Genomic DNA, 27,907 nt, shown 5'->3' on the forward strand with positions numbered 1-27,907 from the left:
TTAAATTGTCTGGTTTGATTGAGGTGTAAATAAAAGAGGCTCCAATATAGTTATTTGTCCCGTCTGTTCTTGTCCTGTCCGTAGCTGCCCTGTCTGTCCCCGGGGAGGTTGTTGAGGCACTGTCCGGTCAGCCCTGTGCATAAGCCGGTACATCTCCGCCCAACGGGCCTGTCCATCCAGTTGCAGGCTTTCCTGAAGGAGTACCACACTCGCTGAATTACCGCCGGGGGAACACTACAAGGCCGGGGGTATCTTGATGATTCCGCCACAATATTGATGTACATCTAAGACCAATACTGTGCAACCAGAATGGCATTATTATGGCTTTTAAATTTTGCCCACTTTTTATAGTGATAGTGAATAAAGTTTAGTAGTCAAAAGTCTGAATAATTCGTCAAATCCGCTTTAATTTCTTGCTCACTATAAAAAGTGGGCGAATGGAGAAGACGAAAGTAAAAAAAGTGCAGAATCTGAGAGACTTTTGCGTTGAAATTATGTCCTTGTACATTTCAATGGGCCGCTCAAGCTTTTTGCCTCCACTTGCCGTTTATGCGCATGCGCACGCGCACATAAATTAGAATTTATTATTGGAATAGACTCTTCCACTCTTGTCGATAAAAGTGGAACAACGATAAAAACAATGATTGTCACAACAGTTTATTTGAAATAAAAGTATGTATATGTAAAGAATAGGGCTTGTTTCTTGCATGACGTTTCAGAAAAAAAGAGACAAGTGCAAATAATAAAAATGTGAGTTTAAATAAAAATAAAAAACGCGAATTTGATCGCAAAAATGTCTTCAGTGAGTTCCCTACACATTGAGTTTTCATATCGTAACGAACAGTAAAGTTTCTGAAAAACTTTTCCTGATATTCCACTGCGGAGACTTCACATTTTTTTCCCTCAAAATTTGAGTTTAAATACAGCGTCAACAGCACTCTTTTTTAGAAAAAGGGCTGGCTGTGGTTTTTCAGTAAAGTATCTATTCGTGCTCTTGGTATCGAAAATATACATGAGGCAAAGTTGTACTCAACTATGGTCTCACTGTTGCCTTTGGTGTCGATACTAGTGAGTGATAGTGATACCAGTTGCACTATAATTCGAATACATGCAACATACGGTGAACACGATTGTGGATGGTCCGTGCTTTATGACGGCAACCCACACGTGTATAATTTGAAGCTTGGACGTGAAATATCTCAGTAAACTTTGTCGGGCTTGCACGAACAGCAATTCAAAATCCAGTGCAAAGATCAACGAAGTCAAAGATTTATTGCCCTTGTGAGGAAAAGGGTATAGAGTTTGAAAGACATTCTGGCCTGACAATTTCAGTGGCTATGGTGACTCGAGTCCACTAGTATCACGGGATGGAGAGTGGAAACGGAATTTCCTTGTTCAACGCACTTGCTTTGGTAACAAGCATATTTAGACTTTTGCATAACTAGTCTTTTTACCCCAAGTGTGGGGAACCATAAAAGACACTATTAAAATTAAATTTATACTGAAAACCACGCAATCAAATGAATACTCAATTTATTTTGGTCATTCTGAAAAAAAAAGGATCCAGTGATATTCACGCTCCTTTTTGCACTACTTTCATCCACCGTTTTTCATTCAGGTCACTTATAGTACTCATATACATACAAGCATGGCTACATTCGTTTAATTCTTTTCATATAATGTCATATTTACACTTGATAATTATTACTTTGCCAATCGAATTTAATGAACGTTTTTTCTAATCACACTACCAGGTCTCAGGTTTCGTATAAGCTTTTGCTTTTTTTTACCTTGAGTCTTCATATTGTGACGTGACAGAGGGCGCTAGTCACTAGGCATGGTGCAAAGATATAGATGGCGCTCTGCCCAGTAACAGAGGCAGATGTTAGGCGCGCATAGTTAGCTGCTAGCTGTGTGTTAAGCAAGCGCGGCGCATAGGCTCCGCCTTGTGCGTTGTGCGATAGGGCAGCGGAAGTCTCTGCTTAGTCACGTGAGCGCGTGCGCGGGCGTGGTCATAGGAGCGCGAAAGCTATAAAAAGCGCGCGTAGGATAGGCTAGCTAGGCTAGGTCTACGTACCCCCCAGTCGTCCTGATCGAGGGCTGATCTTGAGGTAAGGATCGAGAATCCTGTGCAAGGGTTAAAGTCAGCTAGCCTAGTGTGACTGTGCCTAAGTCCGAGTGGTGCGTGTGCTGTTGAGGGGCTCGGTAGGTTGAGGGGCTGATTGGTGGTGCGGTATAGTTCCTGATAGGAGCTTGCGGTCGATGCAAGGGTGGATTGCTATCTCGTGACGTGAGTTGCGTGTAGCGCAGCCCTGACAATAAGCCCCGTAGACTTGCTAAAGTCCCTGATTCGGCACTGGATGCCCACAATTAATTGTGGTGTTCACTGCTCTGGGTGAAGTCCGGTCACGTATAATCACGCAGTTTCCCCGTCAATAGCGCCCTCTACTGGTGTATTGGTTGAGTGTGTTGATGAATAAACCAGCCGCTTGTTAATTGTTGTATATAAGTCAGGAGTCCAGGCGAAGTTTATTTCAAGTCAGGTCTGTCCAGGTTACGTCATTAAGTTTCGACCAATCAGATTGGCCATCATCTCGACGAAGACCAACTTTCTTGGGGGACGGTATACTTCGGTCCCAACGGACTCGTCCCTAGCCGCTCGGGGACTCTCCGGCGTGCCGTCCGACGCACCGCGCCTCGAGGAGGAGGGCGCCCTCGCCTTCGTCGGAGGGGCGCGGCGCCACAATATCATTTGTTTGTGGCCTAAATAAACCCTCGTTTATAATGTTTGTTTATTGTTACGATATCAAAATAAAATAAAAGCGATGAATTTGAGTCCCCTTCTTTTCAAACATACAGACATGCTACAATTTTAAACATAATCATAACCCACTCTGTCTCATCATCAGCCCTTAAAATTCATATTAAAGCTCAACCTTTCAAATAAAAATATATATGCTGCCAAATAAACTTAGCAACGGTGCAGCTTTTCAGTTGAAGTCTCGAAAAGACAAAACTGAAATTCGTCTTGGGTTCTGTATAAGTAAGATTTCGATGTTGTAACATCAGTTCCCTTCGAATACAGTTGCTACAATGGTTCAACAAAACTAAGAAACTTGTTTTGAAACTGGACGAGACTGAGACTAACGATAAATGCATGCAGAAAAAGAAACAGCGACCTTAATAAAGACTAATTTGCCTTTTTTATTCCCGCGGGACAGCGCACAGGGTGTAGGGTACAGGTGCCCAGGTGATTCCAAGATTGCCCTTGAATGACACCTGAGGAGAATCTGCTGGCTTCTTGAAGGTAAAGTGATGCAGAAGGTGAGTGAAGAAGATGAAAAGCTCCATTTTAGCGAGGTTCTCGCCTAGACACACCCGGCGGCCTGCGGAAGAAACAACCAAAGGTTAGAAATGGGCGCTAAAAATTGTAGGCTGCGTCTCAAAAATGGACGGACCGCGTGACCTTAAGACGACATCGAGGAAGTGTCATTGTCCATATCCCGGCTTCTTATAACAGTCAGATTTTTATGATTACCGAAAATGGGCCGCTGGGGAGACATTCCCATATGAACGTGCACAAAATTTTTCACACTTTACCGTCCCATAATTCAATATTCCCTAATCTTATCTTAACCAAACTTTGCATGTTTTCCTTTCAGACCCTAATCTATCATCTCTCAAAATGTGGGCATTAAAAATTTTCCTCCTTTTGGTAGTTGGAGCGTTAGGGAGACATTGAAGTGTCTCACTAATGACCGATGTCTCACTAATGTTGAAAAATTTACCACAAAATGTCTCCCAAGTGACCTATTTGGAAATATTCATCTATAGGTCTAAGGTAGTTTCAAACGTTAACTGTTTAGGCGTAAAAATCCAGATAAGCCCCAGTCCGTAGGACCACACAGCACTGTCTAAAAGACAGTCTGGTGTTTTAGTAGCTACAGAGCCAGGTGGGTCTCACATCAGGGCCCAGAGGTCTGAATGAGTCACAGTACCGACGAATCCGAGGGATTGGAAAACTGCCTACGAACAGGAAAGGTGCGTCTGAAAGTTATCGCTGCGGATGGAAAACGTACCGTGCCTTGCGGTTGCGGCCACTTCTCATAGGCATGTTTGTCATACTTTGCCGCAGTCAGTTGATTGTGTACGAACCCGATTACTGGGTCAGATGACGGGCTTTTAATTTACAGTGCACACTTGAAGTCCATTTTGGTTAGAAGTACATGTATAATCAAAATCCCACGGCCAGTTTGTGCATGCTTTAACGTCTACGGACTAGTGCGATGTTAAAAGTGCAGCCTTTTCTTTATAGTAGTAAGCTCCACTTGCTTCGGGTGTGCACTGACCATTTCCGAACGGGATGAATTCCTCACGGAGATGGACCTTGCCGTCAGCGTCGAGAAATCGCTCAGGGCGGAACTCCCTCGGGTTGTCCCAGACAGACGGGTCGAAATGGCTATGCCAGAGATTGGCCATGACATACGAACCTTTGGGAATGTCATACCTGAAGAGAATAGTCAATATCATCACTAAGCTCGGAGACCCCCCCCATATTTCAAATTGTGCAAAAATGCCAATTTTTTGATTTATTCCCTCCTCTTTTTCATTCTCTTTCAAAAGCCTGTAAACAGCACCAAATGTCGCTCCAACCCATAGAAAAGAATGTAACACAACAAATTCTCAACCTTTTGCCCCCCAATAAATATTTAATAATAATGATAATTCTGACCGCTCAAAAATGTACATGTAGTTCTGAAGCTTCCATTTAATTGCGACAGTTAAGATTTGATTTAATTTTGAAATCAATTTCTTCCGCTTAACAGCGTCGATATCTGATTGAAGTTTACTGCCTCATAATCGTTGATACCAATTTCATAGAGCTGCTTAAGCACAAAATTTGCGTAAGCATGAAAACCTTGCTTAAAAAACGTTATCAGCTCAAACTCTATGTGATTGTCATGCCAACCCAAAGACAGTTAAATGCCATTCCAAAACATTATACATCTTATGGAGTTTTGGCCGGTTACATGATTTATCAAGCAAGATTTTCTCGCGCTTAAACAAAGTTTGTGCGTAAGCAGCTCTGTGAAATTAGCCCCTGATTCTTAGTAGATATGCCTGTTTTCCTTGGGATTGTTGACTATGTTGCGTTAGTAGTGTTTCTTTACAAGGCTTTGCCGTCTTTCCTTCAAATCTCCTTAGTCACATTAAGCCCCTTAGTGCGACACTGAGCACGGTATAGTCAACTCAACCAGTGGCAGAAGTTGATATTAGGGAGAAACCGTCAGTGGTCGGTTATTTTTGTGCATCATCTACCACAACATCCCCGTCATTCGCATTTTGTACGGGTGTACGTCTACTGAGATTGGTCTATACGTTACCCATGGACTGTGGTTTTCTCTGCGCAGTAATGGGGCGCCGACAGCGGTAGGATGGTGCTTATGCGCTGAATCTCGCAGATAGTCGCCTCGGTGTAGGGCAGATCGGCCTTGTCTGACAGGGCCGGCAGTCGATTGCGGCCGGTCACTGCATCCAACTCCTGCTGGATGCGAGACTGTATCTCGGGGTAGCCCATCATGTAAAGCAAACCCCATCGCAAGGTAGTAGCTGAGGTCTCGGTGCCGCCAATGAACAGGTCCCCCACCGAGCGGAGTAGGTTGACAGGCCGGAGCCCCACCGCCGTTAACCCTTGCTTCTCTTTCGCCTCACACGCTTTGAGAAACTCGTCGATGAAGTCCCTGGGCTGCTCCGGATCGTATGCCTCTTGGTGCTTCTTGATCAAGAGGTCAATGTGGCGGTAGAAGTTGTTGATGGCCTGGACATAGAACCTTATGAAGGCAAAAGGCTGGAGCTTGGTGAGTACGGCGGGCATGGCCTCCACGAGAAATCCTGGCCCCGCGTCGTGCGTGACATTTGCAGTGTACTTCAGGAGCTTCCTGAACGTGGCATCGCTGTACTCGAATCTCTTGCCGAAGACCACGGTGCAGACGACGTTGGACAGTGCGTTATTCAGCGGATGTGCGGGGTCAATTGGAGCCCCCTTGTCCTCCATCAGCCAATCGGTGAGGTGTTTTGCCTCCGTAGATATGTTCTCTTCAAAGTTGGCCTTCCCCACGCCCAGTCCTCTCAAGGCAGTCAAGGAGAACCTCCGCAGCTCCACCCACAATTGGCCAGAGGCAGCGAAAACGCCTATAAATGAAACACACACTTAAAATGGGGTCCTTGACTCTAAAGGATGAGATTTTGTCCGATGACTAGTTCGACAACCCCCCCTCCCCGCTGGATATAGAAGCTTTTTTAAAATTTATTTTTAACCAAAGTTATTCCTGGTGCAATGTGTAATGGTGGTGGCATTACGAAATATTGGTGAGTGTTTTAACGATAATGACGTGAACACACAACATATCTCAAGTGAACATTTAATGTTTAATGGCATGATGCATCATGTGGTTTCCCCCCACCTCTTCCGGGGAACCTGTCGCTGGCGACGTGGAACTCCGGCCTGTTGCTAAGTTGGTGTTGCCCGAATGCTTCCCGCATGGTGGTGCACTTGCCGATCACCACAATTAACTTCCCGGCCATGTAGAAACTCAGTATATCCCCGTACCTATAACAATGCAATACACCGTTTTTAGACTCCGAGGCGAAAAGATAAAAACTCTTTTATCCCGGCATCCCCTCTCTGCATAAAGGAGACAGCACGACAAGGCCAGATCCACAGTCATGCCCTAAAGTTAACACACACTTGTGCAAAATACAGTTGCCTTCAATTTACATTTCTTTTCTCTAAATAGCCTCTTTTTTTTCAATTCCAACCTTTTTTTTGGTTTCTATCAAAGGTTTCTGTTTTTTTTCACTCAAGATAATTTCATTCACAATTTCACTCATGATGTGACAAGAATAGTCGTCAAAAGTTTTACACACATTAAGATGACTTAGTGCATGATAACGTTCTGACATGGTTTTCACAGTTATTATGGTTCAACGCTACCTGTTCATTAAACTGGGTATGTAATAGCAGGCCCGTTGCCTGACCAGAGACGGGGGGGGGGTTCGTCAAACCCCAAAGTGGAGCTTTTGTCACTGTGAACACATATTTTTATACAAAGGCCTATCATCACAATGTGCTTTGGAAAACAGCATTGAAAAGTTGCATGACTGTTGCGAACCAAAGGTTGCATGTAAGACTTGTACACTGTAGTTTTCAATATTGAATAACTTTTAAAATACATTGATTAAAAACCCCTGAAATGTGGATATTTGCCGGAACTTCCTGACGGTACATTATGACTGGAGATTGACTCCTTAATATGCAGAATCATGGTCACCTTGAACTTGAGAATCAACGCATAAGCCGTGGCCCGTATGCCGAATACTACCATATATTTAGAATATTCAGTAAACACACAAAAAAGACCACCATCAAGCGGAACTCAGAAGCCAGCGGGGGGGGGGGTTTCGTTCAAACCCCTCGACCCCCCCCCAACCTACGGGCCTGAATAGGTCAGGTAGTACCCACTTAGCTGTATCCAAGTGGCCGGGTTTGCTATTCAGGTACGGACTTCAATCCAATTGCGAATTTGTGGACGGAATTGAGGGAGAGAGTACGCAAGAGGAAACCAACCAGTTTGACTGAATTCAACCAGTATATTGCCAACACAAATGGGCTAAAATATCTTAATTTAGAGATTCACAGTTCTTTTAATTTCACAGTATTGTTCAAAGATGCTGATCGATGGTTACCATGAAAGACAACTGTAAACAAAGTTATCCAGAGCAGTGGCGGGTCCGGGAGGGCGGAAGGAACTTACTCTGACAGATTTTGAGCAAAATGAATTCGTAATTCCTAATAAGAAATTAGTAATCCGTAACAACGAATTAGTTGACCACAGATTTGCTTTGTCTGTGGCACGATTGGTCTTTCATAAGATTGCTTTCCTTAAAAAATTGGGGGAGCGTGCATCACTCACGCAAAACGCCTACGGAGAACCGAACGCACCTTCCTGACAGCTCAGACAGAAGCTCGTGGGCGACCTTCTTGTGGACGGCAACCCTCCACAAGATCTGCGGCAGGTAGCCCAGGATGGGCCAACCTCGGGGACCGGGAGGCAGGTTCCTGGGCCGGCGGAGCTTCAGCATCAGAAACACGGTCAGGAGGAATACGAAGAGCCCGATCAGAGCTGATCGCCCACCCGCTGGCCATCGACTCCAGCCACTAGCGGTCACACCAGTAAGAGTATCTTCCATTGCCAACGCTCACAGTCTGGGAACAATACAAACAACAGTGAAGGTAATCTACGGGTGACAGTATTCTCAACAACCTTGACATTTAAGTAAAACAACTGTAAACAAGTTGTTTTTGTTTGCCTGTTTGACATGCTAAACCTAAGCTGAAATCTCTGCTTTTACTGATAATCACCTCAGTTTTAATTGAGCAATCATCATTCGCCGGAGTAACTCAAGTATTATCCGGCTCTATCCTGGAACCCGACAGGCCCATCCTTTATACGTCTGCGAAGTAACTTGCTTACAAGGGGTAGATCAGGGAGGGGGGCAATGGTGGCCAGGAACCCCCCCCCAAAAAAAGGGAGGAGGAACAGAGATAGGGGCAATTGTGACTTTATTTAATTCCTTTTCCTTCCAAAAGTGTGTAAACAGTCCCCAATTTGGCCCCCTTAAAAATTTGGTTCTGAATCCACCCTTGTTTGCTGAGATGACATCATGATGACCTTGAAACCCTCTCTGAATATGGGACCATACATGTATTTCTACCTCCATGGACCAAGTGAACCATTGTAACTTTCGAACGAAAAAGGTTTGGTTAACTGCCGTGAAGCTGGGTCCAATTACAAGAGATGGAACTAATCAGCAAAGTGGTATCCCGAGCGCAAAGTCAGCTCTGTGACGTCGTTTGTGACCCAGTTCTGCGCTTAGCAACTCAGTGAAGTTGACCTCTGAAAGCCCAAGCAAAATAACCACAGGGCACTGATCAGGTGAGGAAACAGAACCACACGACGATTTAGCTATCTAACTATACTATAGCCATACGAATGATGCTTAGCGCAGCACCAGAAACGGCAGTTGTGATTCTCTTTCTGTTCGAAACTGAAACTCGATCTTCTAGTGTTCTTTCAAAACATTAAAAGAAAAGCGCGTCCTTGGGATAGTCTGTATGATTGACATGGCAAAGTGAAACGGGAACTTGTCATTAAGTTGAAACCACGAGATAAAGACAGCAATATTTTCAATAATATTAACAGTGCTCGTGAGTTTAGAACACAGTGGTTTGTTTGCATCTTGCAAGTACAAACAGTCCCATAAGAAAAGGAAACCATTGTTCCATATATTTTTTACTGGGATGGACTCAACACTCGAAAATTGACTCAGAACTGGGTCCCGTTTGGAGTAACAAAGGTCGCTTTTTCACAGTAGTCATTCGAGCGCAAACACACACTACACACGCTAACAGCTTTTGAAATCATGCACAACACGCACACTATTGTTCCACTGAGTTGTAGAATCTCCTGATTGAACACATGTAACAAATCAAATAACAAGACCAATAAGCCTAGGTAATACGTATAAGAAACATGTAATGATGTGCAAGTCCAATCACTACATATAAAAGGCAAGGCAATAATGCATCATTACAACTGTGTCATAGGTAACTAGGCCTATGACGCGGGAATCCCCCAGGAAAATATGTATTGGCCAATCGCTTCCGTCATTCAAAAAACCCCCAGTCTCTCATACAGCTGTACGCGCTGGCAATTCCCAGCAATACTTCCTGGTTGCTATTTCCTTGTATCGAATGTAATATTGTGCAGTTAGTGATGGTAAAAGTCAGACCTGAAGGAGGTAAAAGGCAGAAGTTGACGAGGTTTCAGTGACAACCTATCTACATCCACCGAGCGACGCAACAAGCAGTGCAGACGGAGGGTACTTCTGCGACCCAGAGCCAAAGTGTAGGTTGCAACCGCTGTCAGTGCTGAGGCGGTGTATTAACTGAAGCTGCAGGGAAGTGAGTGCCGGTAATACACGTTCCACCGGAGTCGAGATCTAAAATCAATCATGGCCTTCGCGGTAATTCGCGTGTTGATGGTGGCTGTGGTATTTGTGATAACGAGTGCATTGGGCTTCGCTGAAGTGAAGCCTGGATTCAAAGCACGGATCAGCCAGTCCGGGCTGAACTACCGTAAGTATCATGATTGCGCTGTGAAGTTTTAAATTGGCACAGCTTTGTATTTGATCCTGACCGTGGTTTGCATAAACAAAATTTGGACGGAAAAGGGTTTTTTCTTCAGAGATTTGGAGGTTCACTGGTTTACCCCAAATTAAGTGCACGGGTACATATCACGGGTATGCGACGTAAAGCGAAATCAGTACCGTTACCCTTATATTACGCCTGCAAATCAAAGGTTAAAGGTTTATGTTTTCCGTGAAATTATGAATTATATTTTCCTTTGAGTTTTAACCTGAAACCCCTGCTGCCAAAAGTTTGGAAAGAATTAAGATGCCCTAGGCCTATAACATTGCGTACAATATTTAACAGTTCCAAACTACTGCGTAAATTCCAGGCGGATAAAAATCCTGCACAAGTTGACATAGCTGAACAATTTCGAGGTGAGAAATCCAAACGGTGACCCTTGCTATAGTTTCCGAAGGGGTGGCTTACGGGTTTAAGTCCACAATTTTCAAAGGGGATGAAACGTAGACGCAAGGACAACAGAGTCAACATTCATGAAAACGAAAGGTTCTAGGAATTTCTTAAAAGTTTTGTTATGATAGGAATCGTGGTGTTTTTATTTTTGGTATAGGCTCTTAACGCATAGGGTAACGTGTTCTATATTTCCTTCATGGGCGAGCACGAATGTCCGGTTTATAACTGGTATTATGGGTTATATGCCTTTGCCTGCTGCAGTTGGACTAAACGGCAGTGGTCACGGTGATTGCCTTGGCATGGACACACGAGGATAGTAAACACACTGATCAGTTTAACCGAAGTAGAGAGACAGAAATCAGACAAATGATGAGAGAGTGAGATAACATGGGAATAAGATCATTTATCAATTTATAGGATTGTTCGGGGTTTGGTTTCTTATTGGTTTAAACCCATAGATTCCTTGCTTGATTTTCTTTGCGTTTTTATTGTTATTATTTTGGATGTTACTCTATGCGCCTTGTCTCAGTAAGTTGAATGCAATCCCCTGGGATGGGGAGATACATCCCTCCCACTTTTTTTCTTTTCTTGGGGGAGGGATGGGCTATTGAATCACCCCCCCACATTTTTGTAATGAGCAAACAAATTAAAAAGTATTTTGAAGAGTTATTTGGATTTCCCAATGACTATAATGTTTGCAATATCATTAAAAAGGAAAACAATTTTTTTTTAAAAACCATACCATTCTGATGTAAGATTCTGCTTGAATTCCATGTAAATTATTAGTATTAACATTGCCTCGTATAGAGTGTATATACGGTGTCCCCCCCTGCCCCGCTTTTCAAATTTCTACGGCCAGGCAAGTAATCTCCCACCTTCTCCACCCCCCCCATTTCCAGGACAGGTTTACGCCACTTGGGGTGCACTTCAGCTCGGTGCGGATAAGATGCTATGAGCGCAAACGTGCCACTTCTCTGAATCTACACTAATTTTGCAGTTGTGCGTTTTGCTTTTAGCGTAAAAATAACGCAACGCGTTGAGTTCAAACAGGCCATTACATAGGATTTTTTATATCAACCCGTGCAATACGGTTATAGGCCTATATCACACTGTTCAAGCAAGTGAGAATTAAGTTTGCCTGAAGATAATAGATATAGCGACGACAGTGTATGCGGAGATAAGTGAGTGATATGGAGCCATTCAAAAGTGATTTTAAAAACTTCACGTTATCAAATGTAACACTTTTTGACGAATCTGATTGATTTTCTCAATTTAATTTGGGTCACTCTTCACCCGAAAGCAATTCGTGCGATGTCAGATCAACATGGTACGTGTTATATAAATGGGCCGACAATTGTTTTGAGTAGTAATGGAGAAGTACGTGCCTAGCCTGACTCCGAATTTGGACCCAATCAAAATTCAACCCTTAAGTAGGGCTTAACCCTAGATTTCTGAACAGAATCATACCCATGTCCGTTTTGGCTCGTAACTCGACAAGAATACGAAACCTATGTCTAGGAATCAACAATAATGTGGTCTTAATTGTGGGTAGCCGCCTCAAACTAGAATGGCGAGGTCTTTGCTTAGACTCAAACCTGAGTCTGGGACATGAGTGCAATGTGCTGAAGTGCTGTTTGGACCAAGTTCAATCACTGACCATTTGTCAACCAGCGGTCGATTTTGCTTGGTAGCCCATGTATATAATACATCGTGGATAGGCCTACCTGGTAACATCGACCTGAGGGTTAATGATGTGTGATCGACATTGGTCACAAATAATGAATTAAGTTTACCGTTTCTCTGCGCAGTGCGAGATGCTGGCCTGCAGATACTGAGGGAAGAAATCATCAAGATGGACATTCCTGACTTCAGTGGTGATGCCAATGTGCCTGTGGTTGGCTCGATTAGCTATACGATCTCCGAGTAAGAAGATGCTAACAATGAGGTGGAATAGCTGTTAGTTGTAAAAAATCAGGAGTGCTTGTTTTTGGTATTTTTCTCTATATTAATTTAGCATTACTTTTCTCCTGTCACCTACGTTTCTTTTACCTCCGTTCTTTAGCAAGTGATAGTAATAGGCATATTCAAATTGATCAAGCGTGTTATTAATTTACATCAGGGATACTAATTTATCAAAACCATGGCTGTCTACAGAAACCAATAAAGGCGTAAAATCGTCTATAAGAATGAAATTGACATGAAACTATTGTTTTGTGCACTCTAGTTGAAATGTCCCGTCACGTTATGTATAAAGCTGTTTAATATTTTTCCTCTTGTATAGGCCCAGAATTGATGCAGAATAACTCTAGGTCCAAACCTTTTACAAAAGTAAAGGTGGTGATAGATCAAGAAGCTGGAGACTGATTTAAACTATTTTTGTCCATTGTGACACAAACTTCAATAGCGGTTACAGTTTATACGGGGTATAACATCCTACCAATTTAACATTCATTTCGTCTGTGTCTTTGCGCGAATCTATCCCCCAAGCATGCATATCACAAGTTTTTCCATTTCGTCGGCCGTCCTGACCACATCGGCTGGAGTTGGCGTCGTTCTGCAGGCCAACGGAATATCGCTGTCTTTGCACGGGAACTGGCGTTACAGAAATCACGGCTGGTGAGTCCTGGACACGGAAGGCTAGTTTTTAGGTTCGAGAGATAGTAAACTATTCTAGCCAATCACCGGCCGTCAGCCAACTCATGTTTTCAAGGTCCTTATTAAACAAACAACCAATTGTTGGAGATTCCTGTCTACTTGTGCTGTTGATGAGGTATCACTCCTCGACCGTAGAACATGACTCTTCCCACCGAAGGGAAAATCCCCAAAGTAGGCTACCTACCAAACAAACAAAATGGACAAAAGATAGCTAACCGATGGAATCAGTCAACCGTTAAACGTGGACAGACAGGAATCGCTGGCGCAGATCCAAGAGGGTTGAGGGTCAACTCCCCCTCCACTCATTGCTATTTTAAAAAACTTTTGATTATTTTTCTTTGAGGTCTATACGCGTACAGTAAGACCCTTATCATAAATGCAGTTTTTTTGTGTAATGGTATATAGTCAAAAGAAAGAGATTGAATGGCGCCACCAACGGCGACACCAACGTGTGGTATTAAAATAACCCCTCCCCAATAGGCTATATATGAACAAAATTTTCCCAACCCCACCCCAGTGAAACATCCTGGATTCGCCACTTGTCCTGGCTAAATGGGTTTCTGTATACCAAACATTGAAATGATTTCCACAATGTTGAGTTTGGAGATTCATGTCTTAATTTGTCCTTTTTTGAAGTTAGAAGCTTCTTTCTTTCGAAGCTATTATTAACAGTGATATTCTGTTTTGAAATATGAATTTAAAATTGTCTGCATCTAATGAAGCTTATTCGGCGATATTTATAGACAAATCTTGAGAGAATTTTATATTACAGAGGACATGGTTGTGATTATCCAATGTCTGTTAGAAAAGGAGCAGAAAGATATATGAAAAGTTATCTAACGTGTGGAATTAAAAATGACCAACTGAGTAAAGAGACCATAGAGACGATTTGCTTATGATAAATTTGGAATCATACCTTGCGTTTATAGAAGAATTAAGACAAACTTACAGGCTGAGTTTACGAATAAGCGCATTTTGCCATTGAAAGTGGTTTTTTTTCAGCGCCACTTTGTACAAAATACTAAATTCTAAAATTAGGGAAAGTCTTTCAGTTGTGCTCAGATAAGTTGAATATGGACCAAATTTAACTCGTTCTTACACAAGTTCATTTCTCTTTGGTTGTGCCGTAGGATTAGAATCAGCGACAGCGGTTCTTTTGATGCCAGCATGTCCGGTGCACATCTTGCTCTGACACTGCGAATCGGTGAGTCTTCACTGTAAACTTATGGTGTGCAAAGTTAACATTTAATCCGCGTATACAGATATCTCTATTAGAAATAGAGATATCTCTATTCTTAATAGAGATATCTCTATTAGAAATAGAGATATCTCTATTAGAAATAGAGATATCTCTATTAGAAATAGAGATATCTCTATTAGAAATAGAGATATCTCTGTTAATAATAGAAATACCTCTATTCCGGGATTAAATGTTAACTTCGCACGCCATGTAAAACCAAAGAACGTTTAGACGTGAACGTGTTTAACGTAACGCTATAAAGGGTTATAGTCGGGACATTAAACGCCTGTTAATTTATACAGCGGCTTAAAACTTGGATTCAATTTTTTATGATCGGACTAATCAGAGTTGCATCTATCGTTTCTTACACAGGTCCGTATACATAGAACGTGCATAGATATCTCAGGATCTCGGATGGATAATTATTTTTTGAAACCATAAAGGCTGTCAACATTTTTTCAGCCATTTTGTTCTTGTGTTGTAGCAGTTGGCTTGCCACTCTTCATGTCACTGCGTTTGACTTCAACACGTGTATGTCATTGTAAATAATATGTAGATCATAAATACTATAGCCTTTATTAACAGGTCAAGTGTTACAGATCTGCGTTTAATACGGGCGGTTCACAAAAGTGCGCCACCAAGAGTTTGCAACACGTTTTCCAATGATAACGCGCGAAATTTGTCGACCCTTTCTAAACGCGCATTGGGTCGACAAAATTTGCGCACTGTGATTGGCCAATGCATTGCAAACTCTTGGTGGCGCACTTTTGTGAAACGGTCGTTTCTGCGTTTAGAAGTTAAGCGCTTGGGTTTTACAGTGTTTCTGGGGTATCCCATATTGCTCCAGTGATATCAATTGGAGAACAATTTAATTTTCACTGGGATCGGAGGGCTTCAGAAAATACACAAAGTGTCGTAAAAGAAACCTTTACTTGGCCTAAAAGTATACTTATTTGCACCAATTCAGATTGTCTCTGATTATTCATGAGTGATCCCAATTATTACCATACCAAACTGAGCTTATTCTATGAGAAATATTATGCGGTATACATTTTATAATTATGCTTGTATAGGTCCTAAATGCTCTTTAGTGGGTATTCTTTCTGGAGATATGAATATTCTGGGCTCGCCGAGTCTCAAAAGGCGGGCAAGAATAGGGCAACTTCAGGGCCTAACTTCATGTTGCTTCCCGGCAGAAAAAAATACTGTTCTTTCGCAAAGTTGAATGCGCAAAGTTCGGACCGGTGGAAGATCTGTCATAAGCAGTATACATCACGTGATATTTCTGGGGCAGAACTTTGTAGTGGTTCGGTGAGAGCCGTTGCGCGAGAGGACTCTTTTTATCAGAATTCTTTTAAAATGGAAAAGAAGAGGGGAAGCGTTCACAAGTTGAGGAGCAAAATTTTGTAAAACTCAAAATACAATTTACTTGCTTTTCAAAGCCCAAGCTGAATGATTATTGATATGTCTTGAAGGTATCGACCAGGCCGGACGTCCAACTGTTAGTTCAGCTAGCAGCGATTGCTCCTTCAATTCAGGGAGCGTTCACGTCAAGCTGCACGGCGGTGCTAGGTAAAAATCAGAGTATCTATCTTCGACCATAACAAAATGTGTTAGTTTAAGCGTTATGGCTTGAGTACTCAGCTTCCTACATAACAATATTATCCCTTTGGTGAGTGTAGATGTCTGTATAGATCAGTGTTGCTACAACGGTATGGCGACCGCTGTGAGCATGATAGTAAACGGAATTTACTTTTTTGGAGCTCTCTTAAGCATTTAAAAAGTTTCACTTGTGTGAAACGAAATTCATGTTGAAATTATTTTGAAAAAGAGAGGCCTATACCCGACAACTTGTCTGCCTATTGATGCAAGCGTACTGTGCGAGTATGGTATGTACATATTTCATAACGTTTTATATCATGTCAATGTTGGTTACAGCTGGCTTTATAACTTGTTTTCGGGTAGCATCAACAAGGCCATTGAAAACTCCCTCAACAAACAGGTATAGTTATTACGATCTTTCGAATCCTATGAAGGCGAAATTCCTTTGAGCAATAAACCGAAGAGAAAACAGAACATAAGTGAGCAAATGTGCTTGGCACAATCCTACTGTCTTGAGCAGAAACACGCCAATTTCAACGTTTTCCGAAAAGGGGGAATGGAATTTACTTTATTATTTGCACAATTCTTGATTTTCTTGACAGACCTGTTCCGTGGTAATTAGAGAGGTTAATACGGATCTGGCGAGGCAGTTTTCCACACTGAAGAGTAAGATAAACCTTTTCCTGAATAAAGCAATCCCCAACTTCACTACGGTATGACTAATAATTGTCGGACTATCGTGAAATGCAAACAGACGAATGAGGACCTTTATAGACGAGTTGGGGCGGGGCTGGTTCTCCCCTCCTAAACACATTTCCCAGTCCTACCATTTTTTTTTTGTAATCAAACGTTTATCAGCATCTGTCGAACTGGACTGGTGATAAAGCCACCACTTTGTGGTTGCCTCAAATTGGAGTAGTAATTGTAGTACATTGAACTTTAAATTATCTAGAATAGAAAATTTTATAACTCATTTTGACAACTATAAGAATCGCAAAGAAACACCCTGTGAAATCCAGGAAGAGAACTAGACATTCCCCCACAAGATATACAAAAAAAAATTAGGCCGAGTTTCATTAGCTGTGTTTCGGGTACCATTGTAATTCATTCTCATTTTCTTGCAGCCGAAGCAGCCATTGACAGGTACGCCGTCATCGACTATTCCTTCGTGTCTCGTCCCGAATTCTCCGGTCACATCGACACCGCTCACAAGGTGAGGATGTAGGTCATCAATCCTCTTGTCCTGTTTTTCTTGTTGCTCGTCGGTCAGTTTTGAATGTTTTATCCTCGGCAGTGCATACATACGTTGGCAATCTTACTGTCGGCAGCTATCCTGCTCGCGCTTGCTAATAATGTCCGACCCAGGGGCAAAACGGCATCAAAACTCCAGGAAAGATGTTTTTCCTAAATGGAGGTGGGCTTTGCACTTTTATAGTGGGATGAGCAGTATGACCTGTAATGTTGGGGTCAAGACTATAGCCTAGTAAGTACAATATGATAACAATATCCGAAACACCAAGCATTTCAAGCATTTTTCTTCAGTTTAAAATTCAGTTTCTGGAAATAAATTGTAGCATATACGTAAAATATTAACTTTTAACCCAAGCACAAGATGGAGAAACAAAATTTGAGACATAGTATAAAACTGAGCCTGGGATAGCTTCCTCCTTTCCACACACACAAAAACAACACTTGCGTTGTCCAGTCTGGGTGGCATGCTCTTCGATCTGACGTGAAGTTATCGAGGTGACGAGTAATAAAAGTCGGCATATTTTGACACGCTGTCAAATCTCGCCAGGCTGACAACCTGCATGATATCGATAACTTCTCCCTTGCTTTCCATTCAGGGCGAGGTCTTTCCACGGGGCAAACCCCGCACTGAGGCCCCTTTCAACGTGCCCACGATCCCGGCCGATCCGGACGTTTCCCACCATGCTTTCCTCTGGATCACTGACTACCTGTTTGAGACGGCTGGATATGTGTACTACAAGGCCGGCAGGTTTGCGTACAACGTCACCCAAGATAAGGTAAACTGAATGACTATCCCTAGTTGATTTTATCAGTTTCACATTTTGCTTGGAAGTTCCCATTTCTGATTGAGGTTCCCATACAGTTAACATGAGCATTTTCAAACTTTGTGCAGCGAATGAAACCACTGGGTGCTTGAAAGACCGGTGTTAGTGTGGAGTGTTGTAAAAAGGACTTTTCTTAATTTATAAGCAGTTCGTTTGTTGGAGGAAATCCAGTCAAAATTTCAGGTTGATTAATTAAAAATGTTTCTGTTACACCGCCGCGTCCTGCCTGAAACGTATAAAGAGCCACAAAATGCTGTCCAGAATGTAATATATTTGTAACCTAATTTTGTCAGACTAAAAAAAAATAATATCACCCTAACTTTGTGTTCCTTGTCCATTTTCAAGCTACCCAAAGGCCCCTTTAGCTTCAACACTTCATCAGAGGTTATGAAGCGTACCCTTCCAGAGGTAAGTGGAGATTTAAATCCTACAATCTCCTGATATTACCTATCCTAAAACCTAAATCTGGGCCCTGCTCTACTCTATTAAAATCGGGGGTGTCGCGCCCTGCTACCGATAGGGTTAGGATCTGTGGATTTTTTGACAGATTGTCAGACTCTTTTGTGTACAGGGATAAAACCAATTGCTAATTCAATCACAGTCCTTTTTACAAAAGTGGGATTTTCCTGTTTTTTGCCTTCATCTGTTTATCGTAAAAGTGTCCTTATGCAAATTTAGAACGGGGAACAACCAGTTTGGGTTTATGTGCGACAAACCAACTTGAACTCTGACTTCAGAGTGTATCCACCTCGAGCAGAATCACCCCCCCCATCGGTTGAAAAGAGCAACACGGATTAAGAGAGAGTTCACTTTGTTGGTAGCATTGCAACCGTAACACGTGCATTTCACAGTCGTTCGTGAATCAGCGCAGTTCAGTTCCGACCAAAGGAGCCGACGTTGATGGGAAAATTGCGCCCTCTCTTGGTCCAGCTAGAGGCCCATTCACTTTGCGGTAGCGGTACCGCCTCGGTCAATCCTTTTTATCTCAGAAGGTACCAAAATTCATCAGATCGTTTCCAATTTTACCAATTTATCTAATTTATTAATCTGTTATGATTTACCTGTCCATTTTGAGTTCCTGTCTACAATCCTGGACAAAATAGTTGGAACACCTTGTGGGAAGCGCGGTGAAAATATCCTCCTCTCCCCTATTCAATGTTGCGGTCATTTATTGGACCAAGATTCGGCCCAACTTACCCAATGAGAAGCAACATTGACAGGGGGCGAGGGGGAGGCATGTTCCAACGAGATTTGTCCAGGATTGTCTCTAAAAAGTCCGCCTTATCCTAAGCCGGTTCGTAAGTGTGACTTCACTTCAGTTTTAACCATGCCCACTGTACACGTGCACTGCACATAGGGTTACATGCATTGATCTCCAGTATACAGAATGGATAGGACATTGCGTCTAAAACGCGTCCCGCGTATGCGTATATTCAGGAGGGTAAATGACGAGCTTTGCGAATTTCGTTGCGTCTACTTTCAAAATGGAGTTTCTTAAAAACCGGTTGAGGTTTTTCGTGCTCCATCCAATCGTCAGATTTTGAAGAAAAACTGAATTCCTCACTTGGAATGGATAAATTTGGAAAGAATAATGGTTGAAGTGTACGCAGCTGTGAATTACCTAAAATCAAGTCAAGTCAGGGTGTGAGCTCAACTTTTTAAGCTGATTAATATATGAATGAATTTTATTTCCATTTTTTTTCACTGGAAATTCAAGATTGTGGCCAGAAGATCACTTTTCGTTTCAATGTGATGGGGGTTAGCCGCGAAAAAAGTTTTTTTCGCCTTTCCCCAAAGATACTTCAACTCTGAAGGTAGCTTTTTTAGCCACCCGCCTCTATCCAAAATGGGCCCGCATTTGGGGCTTCTTGTACAAGAACAATGAGCTTGCGCGCAGAATTCCAACCATTTGGTTAAATGCGTCCAATTACGACTGTGCCTCTCCCACATTAATTTGAAATAGCGCCCTCAAGTTTCGGGTTACACGTTACATACGTGTACCGTCTTGTAATTGTGTGTGTGACATTCAGGAACTAAATAGAAGAACTGTACGTCTGTCGTGTTTGCCGAATTACTTTTTGGGGGAGGGGTCTGGCTTTACGCCCTCATCCCCCAGGAGGCATTACTGAACTACCCATAACCTGCAAACCTGTTTGAATAACAGGTACATTTTGGAAGTACTGAGTGAGAAAAGGGAGCTCCTTGACTATGCCATTTTTGTAACTCCGAATTTCGATATTAAACTTCTGGCCAAATGACGCACGGATTAATTAAAATAACGACATTAAGTTTCAGTCAGCCTGATCAAAATAAAGTCTAAAGTTGGTTACCGTGGGGGGGGGGGAACAGGATGGCCTAGGCGCTATTTCAGGCGACAACGGGGTAAAACCAAAACCTAATACTGGTTTGATATCCATTGCAATCTCGATGCCGTTCTCCGTTCTTGAAATTCCAGCAACTAGGGATTGTTCCTTTCTTTCGTTTTCATTTCATTATTTCCTGCTTGTATTTTTCGGGCAGACCTGTCTGACTAGAGTAAGTGATGGATCAAACATTTACATTCAAGAAAAGGAGCGGCAGATGCAACGCATTTGTGGCAACTTTTGGGGTAACCCAAGAAGATATGGGACGTATCTTTTGTGACAATTTTTCTTGAAAAATATCAAATTACTCTGCGGTTGAAAGCAAACGAAATTTGTTGTTATAACAAATGAAAATGTATTTCCATCGATAAAATAGGAAGGTGAGTGCCGCCCGACTGTGCCACCCCTGGATCTCTTACTATTGAATCAACAATAATAAACATTATAAAGCATCAATCCTGCAGCTCACTGTATTCAAACCTAGAAAATTGCCTTGTGGGTTCTGCGCCCAGGAACATGAAAAAAAATGTGGTGAGGGAAAAATCCAAAAGTTATGCGGTGTTGACCAAGCATTCAGGCGCACGGACTCCTGAAATTCGCTACAAATCGCAGTTACCGGCTTCCATATAGGACTCTTCTGGGATCTCGGGGTTCCCGGCCCACCGCACTTCCTCCCTGCCCATCCATTTAACCCCCAAAAGGGTTCGAGCGACCATGCAAGGGAGGAAACGAGACAGGCCCCTAAGCCCTGGCCGCCGAGTGGGCCATAACGTCTCGAACCTGTACTAAGGCGCTCACCTGGACTTCGCGGACAGTGCCAGCCGCAGAGCTTACCCGGTCGGTTAAGGTACTGCTGGTATTTGACAGGGGTGAATTGGAGTCTCTTATAGCTACTGACAGCAAGTGTCGGGAAAATAAAAAGTAACTTCTGGGATTCGAACTCACCGTTTAACGATCTGATAATCGCGAGCCTAACCACTCGGCCATCTCTGAGATACTGCTTTTTGCTGTTCATATCAAGGAGATAACAAAGTCATTCGACTTACTGCACAGAATGTTGCTGGGTAAATATTTAGTGATTGAAACGTTATCCGCCCTGAGCCGAAGTGCACCCTCACCGGCAAAAGAAAGACAGGTGGCAATAAGTTTTCCAATCGGGTTTTTACACGCGTTCGGCGTGCACGTATAATTAAAAATCGTTGCGCGTACTCAGCGTGCTCCGCGTCAACGCACATAAACTAAAGGACTGTCGATTTCATTTCAAAATACGCCCTCTTTTATTCATGCTCGGAGCGCATATAATGGAGATCAAGGGGTACATGCATTGATCGCCGTTTGCATGGAGCCATGGAACCCGAAGTTAACGTACAACTTCTGCGATCGTCCAATGGGAGCCTGCAAAGTCGTGGCGCGTCCGCCTTTGTGACGAAGTCACTTACGAACGGGATAGGGAGCGCGTACATCCCGCTCTTTGAAAATGCTGCACGCGATATACGTAATAACAACCGCAACGGTACACCACCTCCTGAAAAAAGGAGTTACTCACATCATTTAATTTTTCATGGTTCACCGTTGCAATGTTTCATCTGAAACCCAATCAGAAAGTGAAAAGAGGTCAGACAGAATTGTGTATTCCTCATGTAACCATATAGCCCTTCAGACCGAATAAAAAACTTCATTTAAGAGAGATGTGTGCTGAAATTTTGTGGTGCACCGTTCACGATGCGCGCCAATGGCCAACTTGCCTCTTGTTGTTCATACTTGCGAGCAGCAATCCCATTCGTGCACATTGACTATGGACCCTTCCACTGAAAATAATCCTGTACCGATGGGTGATCATAACCCATAGCTCCTGTATCACTAAATATTAAGTAACTGTGTATTTCCTTTTCCTTTTTTTGGGGGGGGGGTATGTTCCTGACAGGACATATTACCGCACCTTGCCTATAATAGTCATTATTTATTCCTTTCATCACACGGCAGCGCCCGAAACAGCAACGCGGCAAACCCCAGCCCTCCCAGATCCACACTCATGACACCCACTCAGAAACTCAGACAATCCTGGACAAAATAGTTGTAACACCTTGTGGGAAGCGCGTTGCAAAGATCCCCCTCTCCCCCGTTCAATGTTGCTTTCATTTATTGGACCAAGATTCGGCCCAAGTTACCCAATGAGAAGCAACATTGACAGGGGGCGAGGGAGGAGGCATGTTCCAACGAGATTTGTCCAGGATTGTAGCTGCGTGGCTCTCTGTATTCCTAACGCTGACTACACCTGCTCCTTCGTTTGTACCTCCAGGTGTACAAGAAGTATCCCAACATGCTGTTACAAGTTAACGCCAAGGCGACAGCGCCACCAGTCGTCCGCATCAGTGAGGCTAATTTCAACGTCTTACTCAAGGTCGACTTGGATTTCTTTGTCATCTTGCCCAGCAAATCACTCGTGTATCTTTTCACCCTGAACGCGGTAAGCGATGACAAATCGTGCACAACTCAAAACTCAGTTTCTACCCTTCTAACCTTTGGTAACACAGCTGGACTCGGCCTAAAAAATTTGATTCTAGACCATTTTGACAGGAGACTAAAATTATTTTGGAAAGTTGATAATTTTCAGATCCTTATGCGAAAATCTGAAAACGTGCACAAACAGTTCCTCCACATAAAAACAAGTCATGAAATGGACGGAGACGTTGCTTGGAGACTGGAGGGAGTAAAATAGTCATCCATATGTTGGTGCCTCCGTCACTTTGATTCAGATCTAGGTGTTTTTCCTTTAATTCCTGGGTCGCAATTCCTGCTCGCAATGAATCATAACTGATCGCCAGTAGACAGCTAAGACACACGAACCGGCAACTCGGCGAAGAGTTACGGTGCATTACAAACAGCAGCGTCTTGCACCAAGGCTACGGCTGCATCCGATTCTGTTGTCTAGAGCTAGGTCTAGGTCTTTGCTCCATTGGAAATGTGTGGAGACGCGTAGAAAATAGACCTAGCCATAGCTCTGGCAGCCCGTTTCGGACACAGCTTAAGCCTGGGTCATGGAATCGTGACGGTTGTTATCTGCGTAGTCATCACTAAAGCCAATTACATGTCATCCTGTCTAAAGTCAAGTCACAAGCCATTCAAGTGAGCCGTGACAAAGGCATTCCTTTCAGTCTGCTGGAACTGTTCATTTGCTGGTTCACTGACAAGCCAAGTCGCAACTTTGACCATTTATTATATCCACATAATTCAGACAGTGAACGGCTCCACCCTGCTGTCGTGTAATGGGACCAACCTGTTGTGGTCGTCAAATTCGTTGGAGTAAGTCAGCCGGTTAATATCTTAAAGTCTGTATTAGTTTAGGAATGCTTATTCTAGGACTTCAAAATACCTCTCATCTCTGCTATAAAGTCACCAATTTTCTCCCGAACGATCGATAAAGTTGAGAAACAAGCTGTCTCCAAGAAACGGAGAATTCCTATAACCTCCTGCATGAGACCTTATCGCAGCACAAGTTTGGCTTGGCTTAATTGCCGTTTTGTCAACTTCGAAAAAATTGTCCGTTATTTTTCAATAAGTACGCATAAGAAGACCGATTAAAATGCTCCCCCATGAAGTGTTGTTTAGCGGTGAACAAAATAACCCAAATAATTGATAGAGGTTTGCATTTAGATCCTTTCATTTATTAAATCAAATTACTTTCTATATGCAGTGTTGATATCAGCTTGAAGAAGTCTGCTATCGGGAAGTTCGAGGTGAGAATCGAGATAAGGAAAAGTGCAGAATGGAACACTGTAATACGACGCTGTATGAACACTGGTCGACGCGGTGAATACAAAGGGTTGGATAGCTGTAAGAGGGCAAATACGTTTTGTTGACACATTCTGTCGGCGAATTAGCTGCGGTGACTATGTATGTTCTCACAATTAAATACAAAGACACTTGTACTTTCGAGAAAAAGTAAAAACGCAAAAAGCCTTTAGTTGGGGTTGAAATCATTGGATAGTGTGAAGTTGTCAAGGAACCTCTGCCTCAAATGTGGATTTCATAACAGCGAGATAAAGTTGACAATCGTGACAAGTCACTGAGGCCTGTCTTGTTCACACTCTTATCGCATGCAAGGCCAATTCATCGGCAGACTTTACCGTTGTTTGCGAACCAGCAATCAGGCAAACGCAATGGACAGCAAGTACTCAGGATTGCACTTTTCATGATAGTTATAAAGACAGGTATGCCAAAGGAGTGACCGTCCATGTATACGGCTGTTCTGTTGCAGGCTGGTCACAAATTTTACCGAGACTTCCGTACCAAATCATTTTCAAATTTTGCACGACTTCTTTTGAATGTTTTTGTGTTAATTACAGTTCCTTTGTTGTTTGCTGGTTTACAGGTAAAACCTCTCTCCGAAGCGGTTCACTTCTTAACAAACTTCTTCCTTCTTCCGTGGATCAATAGTAAGTCTGTTAAGTTTTACCCATTTTTGGACCATTCATTATTTCAATATTTTCATTTTTACTTACTTTCTGGCCAGCATGCATCGATGAAACACGGATCTTGAACAAAATGGCCCACCTTGAATTAAATCAAAGCCGAAAACCACTCTCGATTTGAGAGTTTCTGGTTTGGCGATATATCATGGTCTTCATATTGCATTCATCAAACATTCATTACAACGGATCGATGTCAATCTGTCCTCAAAAGAACCACTGACATTGTCATTGTATTTCTTGCTGCACAACAGAGAAAGGGGAAACAGGCTTTCCCCTGCCTACCAATCCGAACATCAAGTTTCAGGCACCAGTCATCAAACAAGGAAAGGTAAGACTTCAATTTTGTCTTAAAGTAAGCGTTCCAGACCACGGGATGCGGCAGGGCAATCATGTCAAAAATCTTACGGGACCAATGGTCGTTGCCATGCTGCATGTGGGGCAAACTCTGTCAAATATCCCAATTGACAGACTTCACAAGTCTGCCATATTGAATTTAAAGCTACGTAAACTTTTGAAACTTTTTCATTTTAGGAAGTAGAACCTAATAATAAAAATGAAGTAATGAAATCAAAGTTGGTAACAAATTAATTTACTTAACGATAGTAAATAATTTAAAATTTTCGATTTGGTGTATCTAAATATTTTAGCACTTTTTTTTACTAAATGGGAGTGAGGCACGCAACCTAAAATAGTCTGGCACCTACCCATTGGACATGTTGTATTGAATCACAGAGGCTGAGGGAACGCGATCAACACGGCTTCCCTATGAATAAGATCTATTTGCACTTTGTCTAATTTTAGCACTGACTTCCCTTCCTTCAGGGTTTCATCAAACTTGGTGTCAATGTCCATTTCACCCCGTCTGTTCTGCTCATCTAAGTAGCGGAGAGTGAGGCTGACAGACAAAACACAAATTCGGTGCAAAGCACGACATGCAAGCGTGAGAATTTACACAGCTTTGGCAGCTTTAGCTTTAAGCTCCCTCAAATCACGAAGGGAGATTTGAACAGGTTCACCCTCTGCGTTAGCGCTATTTTCACCCGTATGTTGAGTGTTATTGTGTTTTTATATTATTGAAAAGAATCTAAACTAATTGATGTCGGTATTTATTATTTACGCAGATTATAGATAGTATAGTGTGTTTGCTTGTTTGTATTACGACGTTGGTTTTTGTATTTTGATAACATTTTAATGAAACAAGCAGGCTTTATACACTTCGCAGAATGCTAGAAAGAAAAGAAGAAATTGCCAGTTTATACCTGTGTTTCCCCCAACGAAGCTTGAAATTAACTTTTAATTTCACCTAAAATAACCTTTACTGTCAGACATTGTTTTGGTTTAATGGATCAATACTTAGAATGTTATCGTTTCAAACCGAATCTTAATTTAAATCCGGTGATGGATTTTGGAAATAATCTCGATTTTGTAAGACAACTGCTTTTATTTTGTCTAGTGGGATTACCACAGCAAACGAAATGTTTTTAACGTCATTTAACGTCCTTTGATATAGGAGGTCATTAAAAATGCTCATAAAATGAGGATACTGAAGGATCCTGTTGGATATTGTTAAAACCCCCTTATATTTTCCATCAACAAGCAGGATCCCGGAATTGTTAAATGTGGTCACTGCTGCAGAAGCACCAGTATTAAATAAAATCATCACCTTGTTACAAATTGACTGAGATAAACTGCACAGGTTCAACTGAGACCCCTTTCCCTGAAAAGAACTCATTAAACTCCGAAACTGCACAATTAGATAAACAACGGCTGCCTCCTGGAATACGCATCAAGTTCATCAAGTTTTCAACTTAACAGAAATTGCAAAGAAGAACCCAAACACAATTTAAGATATGAACTCAGTGATTGCATACTCTTGCAAGGTAAATACCTGTGTAGACTTTCATTAGGCAGAGTTGAAAACGATGGTCTCTGCATAGGCTTCAAATGAAATTTTCAGGATAGGCCTAAGTGGAAAACTCTAGGAGCTTTTATTAAAAAAAGTCTTACAACTATTCTTGGAGAAAAAGTACTTTGGGACACCCTAAATTTCAGAGTTGTAGATCGTCAGTCACAAGTCAGTCTACAAGTCAACGTTAACTCACAAGTCATTTCACAAGTCAGTGCGGAACTAAAGAGACGAAGAGAGAGGAATGACTTTGTCACAGTTCATTTAAATAGCTTTCAAGTTGACTTGTGGCTGAATGGCTTATGGTGACTTGCAGTGACTTGTGACTGACTTGATTACAACTCTGCTAAGTTTATATAGGCCTATACACGTGTTGGATGAACTCTGTGGCTTAATTAAGGAAAGACTCCGTGATTTATACAGCGAACAATTGTATTTTGGGCGTAGAGTGACACGGCATATTTTTTCCATCCACAAAAGGAACTCTGTCCGTTCTTATTAAAAAATGACCACCTCAAACATCCAGTTGTTGAGCAAACTGTAACAGACAAGTTGTAAATAATTTCACCAAATAGAAGTATGATGGTTTTCATACATTGAAGAGAAAAAAGTTGCAGAAAAGTAATTGTGTCTAAAAAAGTTCACTGCGGCCACATTTTAACAAGATCTGGTATGCTTTTTGCCGAATAAATAAAGCTTGTTCCACCTCCCAAATGCCGTTTAATGACTATTCCTCACGGGTACCGAGTCTCTGTGAGTACTTAGAGTAGTGTTTCCAGTATGTGACACAGTTTTTGATCTCTTGTTCACACACTAGGCACAAAATTCTTCAGCTTCTTGACAACAATTCGTGTACCGAATTTCGACGATTTGCCAGATACCTCAATTTTACACAGGGTGCGTTCGAGTAGCTTCCATCGGTACACCCTGG

General features: G+C 42.3%; 2 protein-coding genes across 2 annotated transcripts; one reads left to right on the forward strand and one right to left on the reverse strand.

Moving 5' to 3' along the window:
- Positions 1 to 1,516: 1,516 nt before the first annotated feature.
- LOC147798917 (cytochrome P450 2J2-like) lies at positions 1,517 to 9,992 on the reverse strand. The gene is made up of 6 exons (XM_087137674.1): positions 9,853 to 9,992; positions 8,003 to 8,266; positions 6,465 to 6,610; positions 5,385 to 6,192; positions 4,350 to 4,507; positions 1,517 to 3,386 (listed from the first exon to the last, which is right to left on the reverse strand). The coding sequence occupies exons 2-6, from the start codon at positions 8,248 to 8,250 to the stop codon at positions 3,205 to 3,207; spliced, it is 1,542 nt and encodes a 513-aa protein (XP_086993800.1). The 5' UTR covers positions 8,251 to 8,266; positions 9,853 to 9,992; the 3' UTR covers positions 1,517 to 3,204.
- Positions 9,741 to 27,690, forward strand: LOC110983282 (bactericidal permeability-increasing protein-like). The gene is made up of 16 exons (XM_022242416.2): positions 9,741 to 10,198; positions 12,472 to 12,586; positions 13,151 to 13,279; positions 14,449 to 14,522; positions 16,034 to 16,130; positions 16,497 to 16,560; positions 16,763 to 16,826; positions 17,285 to 17,373; positions 18,008 to 18,187; positions 18,581 to 18,643; positions 22,898 to 23,065; positions 23,834 to 23,901; positions 24,293 to 24,335; positions 24,971 to 25,034; positions 25,322 to 25,398; positions 25,893 to 27,690. The coding sequence occupies exons 1-16, from the start codon at positions 10,075 to 10,077 to the stop codon at positions 25,947 to 25,949; spliced, it is 1,476 nt and encodes a 491-aa protein (XP_022098108.2). The 5' UTR covers positions 9,741 to 10,074; the 3' UTR covers positions 25,950 to 27,690.
- Positions 27,691 to 27,907: the final 217 nt, after the last annotated feature.

The sequence above is a fragment of the Acanthaster planci genome, linkage group LG06 (genome assembly GCF_054643075.1).
Source record: "Acanthaster planci isolate LZ-2023a linkage group LG06, COTS_SCS, whole genome shotgun sequence".
In the NCBI taxonomy this organism is placed as follows: Eukaryota; Metazoa; Echinodermata; class Asteroidea; order Valvatida; family Acanthasteridae; genus Acanthaster; species Acanthaster planci.

Excerpts from the sequence above, each read along its gene's own strand:
- LOC147798917 (XM_087137674.1), bottom strand. The coding sequence starts at position 8,250 with ATGGAAGATACTCTTACTGGTGTGACCGCTAGTGGCTGGAGTCGATGG. Across the intron at positions 6,611-8,002 it reads CTGTCTGAGCTGTCAGGAAG|GTACGGGGATATACTGAGTT; the intron begins GTGCGTTCGGTT and ends GCATTGTTATAG. Across the intron at positions 4,508-5,384 it reads GAGAAAACCACAGTCCATGG|GTATGACATTCCCAAAGGTT; the intron begins GTAACGTATAGA and ends TATTCTCTTCAG.
- LOC110983282 (XM_022242416.2), top strand. The coding sequence starts at position 10,075 with ATGGCCTTCGCGGTAATTCGCGTGTTGATGGTGGCTGTGGTATTTGTG. Across the intron at positions 16,131-16,496 it reads AAGCTGCACGGCGGTGCTAG|CTGGCTTTATAACTTGTTTT; the intron begins GTAAAAATCAGA and ends TGTTGGTTACAG. Across the intron at positions 16,827-17,284 it reads GCAGTTTTCCACACTGAAGA|CCGAAGCAGCCATTGACAGG; the intron begins GTAAGATAAACC and ends ATTTTCTTGCAG.